The following is a 4,803-nucleotide window of genomic DNA, read 5'->3' on the forward strand; positions in this document are numbered from 1 at the left end:
TTTTTCTATCAAGCCCGACATCCTTTTATTGGGCTACAGCGTTACATCTCCTACCTCCGCCCCCGCCCGATCAAAGATGAGGGCACACATGTTTTCAGCAGTTCTTCAGGTTGGCATGTCCTCCGCCTCGGCAGCCCCACCTGCACCCTCACTCACGCCCTCTGTACTCACCACTACCCTTCACAAACATCACCAAATCTTGTCTCTCGCACACACGCTGCACCCACGAGTGGACCCACGCTGGTACTGGGGCTTCTGAGACGACACCCACCCCAAAACTCTTATCACCTCTGCCTTTGGGAGGAGAAATAACTGAAGCCTTTGGCTGTCTCCGTCCATAAGTGGGGGACTCTGTGGTAGCTTGGGCTATGTGCTAGCCTAGAGTCCTAGTGCTGTCACAGGTACACCTGAGAGCATATCTAGATGGCACCACCCAGCCCAAGCTCCAGGCTGGCCTGATACAGAGCACTGGAGCCCAAAGTTAAAGGAGGTTCACAGAGTGACCCAGTAAGACAGTCCTAATCTATGGAGCCAAATGAGCTTTCCAGAGTAATCCCTGATGGGAGTTTGCTGGATTATCCTTTCCTTCTTCCTAGACTCTGGTGTCCCTGGGACATCTTCTGAGCAATCATAGGTCAAGGAAGTTTGGTATCTGGTTTCAGGGACAAAAATGTAGAGTAAAAGGTGATGAAGACAAGTAGGGGTTGATAAGGAAGTTTCATTCAGTCAGTCTTCAAGTATTCAGTGGGTACAGGCCTTGGCTTCGGTGCTGGGCGTGGATGTTGGGTGTGGAGGCTGGCTGGAAGTTCCAGGGTTTAGAAGCTAGACGAGGATTCAGAGTGAAGATGCTGGGTGACAACGTGGGGTGATGATGAGATTGGAAGCGACAATAGGAGAGAAGGTGATGAAAGCTAGAAGTGACTCTGATCTCCAGTCCTCTTATTCGCAAGCACTAAGGGACCTCCACATCTCCCGCTTCTGGGCCATCAGAAGCAGGGGCCTCCATAGCCCTATCCTCGCTGTCCACCAACGGCTCTTCCTCTCCCTCTAGGCTGGGGGCTGACCCAGCCTTTAGCTCCTCCAGTGCCAAGGAACCTTGGCAAGACTTCCGTCTACCAAAGAAAGTGGTAAGTGTGGGCCGCCGGCCAGACCCCTCCCCTTCGGGGACCCCAGAGGCCTTGTCGCCACCAGACACTCCTGCTGTTATCACAGCCTCCTCATCTGACATCCGGGCTGGCCCGGCCCAGGCATCTACCACTCCATTGCGCTTCCCACCTCTGCTTAGTGTCAGGGCCCCTGTTCTCCGCTTCTGCCGCTGGCGCCACAGCAGGAGCAGTGCCAGGAGGACAATGACTACAAGCAGGGACATGACTACAGCCATTAGCCAGCTGTTATTTGTCCCCTGCTTTGAATTTGGGGAGAGTCTACTGCCTGTGTTTGCAGAGGTTCCTGGGGTAGTCATGGTGGATATTTTTACCCTGGAGATGGGGGAGCCACTGGGCCCCTTGGGGGTCTCCAGAGAGCTAGTTACCATGGTGACAGGGAGTCCACCAGTCCCATCTGAGGTCTCCAGAGAGCTAGTTACCATGGTGACAGGGAGTCCACCAGTCCCATCTGAGGTCTCCAGAGAGCTAGTTACCATGGTGACAGGGAGTCCACCAGTCCCATCTGAAGTCTCCAGAGAGCTAGTTGCCATGGTGACAGGGAGTCCACCAGTCCCATCTGAAGTCTCCAGAGAGCTAGTTACCATGGTGACAGAGAGTCCACCAGTCTTGTCTAAGGTCTCCAAATAGCTAGCTGCCACGGTGACAGAGGGTCCACCGGTCCCACCGAAGGTCTCCAGAGAGCCAATTGTCGTGATTCCACCAGTCATAGTGGTCATTGTCGGGACAATAGGGTTACTGGTTTCATTAGAGATTTCCTGGAGCATTGATGATTTCTCGGTGGAAACTTCCTGGGGGATTGTTGAATCAGATACAAGAAGGCCACCGCTGGTAGCAATGGAAGTCTCAGGAGAGGACACATCACTGGCTGTATGAAGAATTGAGGAAGATGAGGAGAGCCAGTGCCCAGTGCTGTCATTTTTCTCAGGGGCCGTTGTTAGCATATGGTCGGAGGTCCTTGAGTTAAGGTTTAGGGCCTCAAAGATAGTTGAAGCCAAAGTAAAATTGGACGTCTGCAATGTGGTTGTATCCTTCTGAGATTCTGTGTTCACCTCTTGGACACTGAAACACCCAAGGAGGAGGAGAAGCAGGGCCATTTCCATGACTAGGAGTTGGGACCTGAGGGTGGGGAAGTTAGAGAAATGGAACACGTAAGGACCTGGTGAAGAGGACCTGACCAGGCCCTTCCCTCCTGCCCACTTCCCTGCCAGCTGCCAGGCCTAACCTGTGGTTTAACGGCTTTTTCCACCCTTGCTTTTATTATCAGAAATAACAAGAACACAGATGCTGGCAGCTCTCCCACCAACCCTATCTCACAGGTCCCCTAGGCCTTGGCAGTTTGCATTCCAGCAATGGCCGCCCTTCCCGGCCTTCCTTGACAATATTCAGCCCCAGTGGCTTCTAATACTCTTTTCTCATCATCTATCAGGGTCTTTTCAAGCCAAAGTTACATTCCCAGGTCCACTGAGACCCCTGCCCCACCAAGCCACACCTCCTTACCAGCTCACTTGATAAGAGCACAGGGCTGGAGCCAGGCCACTCCAACTCCTCCTGAAGCTGGGGCAGGACTGAGCAGATGGGGCCCCAAGGGGAAAGGAAGTGGCCCTGGCTCCACCCACCCCACCCAGCATCCTGCCCCACCCGCCCTGTTCCCACAGCTGCCCTGCGTTGAGCACCATCACCTACTCTTTCTAGGGTCTGAGATGGTGCCAGAGGCTCTGGGGTCTCAGATGAGGCAGGTGGGGATGTGGGGGCAGGGAGTCTGGAATGGGGATTCCTGGGTCTTAGGTGGGAAATGGGATGGCAAGAGGTGAAGCTTAGATAGGGAGGGGTATCAGAGTCAGGGTGATGGGAATGTGCACTTGAGAACTAGGGGCTCAGGGGAGGAAATGGGAGGAGAGAGTGGTTTCCTTTGAGTTTGTGGTCCCCAAGCTGTTAGGCCAGGACCCAGGGTGGCACCATTTCTTGCTCCAAGGGCTCCTAGGAAGTACTAGGCAAGAGGAAGCCCCCAACTCTGCTGGGGGCAATGAAAGCCTTTGCAAGCTACATGCGCTCTTCAATGAGCTCTTGACGACTTCTCAAGAAGCTAAGGGGTCACCACAATAGCCCCCAGTTGTGGCGTGCTCAAGTAAATCAAGGTACTTACTAAGCACTGCATATACCCTGATCTTATTTTCGTAGAAGACTAATAAAGATATGGGAATCTATATGGAAAACAGTCTGGAAAGATGTCTATTAATGTATTAACCAAGTTTCTTAAGATATGTATGAATAAGGGTTCTTTATTTTCTTCTTCGTTTTCTGACTTTCCTCTACGTTGTAAGCTTTGATTTTTGGTTGTGTGTATGGTTTTGTTTTTTGTTTTTCTTTTAAAATAACGAAAACTGATTTTTATATTGTAAAAGTAATAATACACGTGCATGACAGATGACTGAAACAGACTGATGTCAGGGCCTGGGACTGTACCCAACTCACAAGCTAACGAGTAAATCTGACACAAAGACATGAGACTCCTGGGTCAGAGACACAGGAATCCATTAGTCACTGCACAACAAGCAGCAGGAGCATTATGTTTGCATCAGTTCTCCTTGCCCCCCAGTCCCACAGGGTGTCACAAAGGGGCTTTTCCCATAGCTGGCAAACACTGAGCTTGGAGAATTTCTCTCTTTTTAAGCAGGTGGTAAGCAAGCTTGCTCTTTGTCCTGAAGGGAGACATTATGTCATCCTTCAGAGTTACTCACTGCAAACACAACCTTGAGAAACAACCTGGATATAGAGTGGCCAGGACTTTGCATTCTTGGCATACTAGCAGGAGTATGCGGGGATGCTCAGGGCCACAATGGGTTGACTCTCCAACAGTCAGGAGAGTAAGAAATGAAAAGGTTCCATACCACCATCAGCAGATAGACGTACATAACAAAGTGTTTACACATGTATGTATTTCATTATATGAGATTTTATTATTATATATTGTTCTGTACTTTTTTTTTTACTGACCTAATGAGAGAGCGCGCGCTCGAGAGAGAGAGAGAGAAAGAAAGAGAGAGAGAGGGAAGGAAGGAAGGAAACTATTCCATTGTCAGACTTTTAGGTTGTTTCAACATTTTGCTATTGCAAATAGAAAAGCAGGAATAATTGCCTGCAAAGCAATTGGAGGTTAAGAAATTATTTTAATTCTAAAAAATCAACAAAAATGTTTGTAAGACTGCACAAAGATTCCCAATTTTCCCATCTTTTAAAAAAAAATCACCAAAGCAAAATTCATTTTTGACAAAATTGTCATTCCGACCAAATTGTTGCTGACAAAGTTCCCAAACTCTATATGGGGCCTCAATTCTGGGGAGACCTGAGAGGATGTAGATGGGTCCAGGTTCTAGCACGAAGACCTCAAGAAACAGGGTCTGACTGGCACAGACTATGGATCTTCGCTCAGAGGGAGAGATGATGAAAATGTCAAAAAGAGGAGGTCATTGCCCTCAAGACATCACAGAAGAGCAATATTCTGGAAACACTCTTAGAAAACTCTGGTAGCAGCAGTTTGCTAAGTACAAAACCAAAGGTTCTCTGTGTGTGGTTCCAGCCATTCCTCACGACAAGCCAGTTTTACAGGTGAGAAAACCAAGGTAAGAGAGGTTAAGTA

The 4,803-nt window shown here is 49.4% G+C and overlaps 1 protein-coding gene across 1 annotated transcript; it reads right to left on the reverse strand.

Annotated features, from left to right (window-relative positions):
* On the reverse strand, positions 1 to 2,740 carry SPN (sialophorin). Its single transcript, XM_025048465.1, has 2 exons — positions 2,672 to 2,740; positions 1 to 2,282 (listed from the first exon to the last, which is right to left on the reverse strand). The coding sequence occupies exon 2, from the start codon at positions 2,264 to 2,266 to the stop codon at positions 953 to 955; it is 1,314 nt and encodes a 437-aa protein (XP_024904233.1). The 5' UTR covers positions 2,267 to 2,282; positions 2,672 to 2,740; the 3' UTR covers positions 1 to 952.
* Between the last annotated feature and the right edge of the window lie 2,063 nt (positions 2,741 to 4,803).

Source organism: Pteropus alecto, unplaced genomic scaffold (assembly GCF_000325575.1).
Source record: "Pteropus alecto unplaced genomic scaffold, ASM32557v1 scaffold44, whole genome shotgun sequence".
Classification (NCBI taxonomy): Eukaryota; Metazoa; Chordata; class Mammalia; order Chiroptera; family Pteropodidae; genus Pteropus; species Pteropus alecto.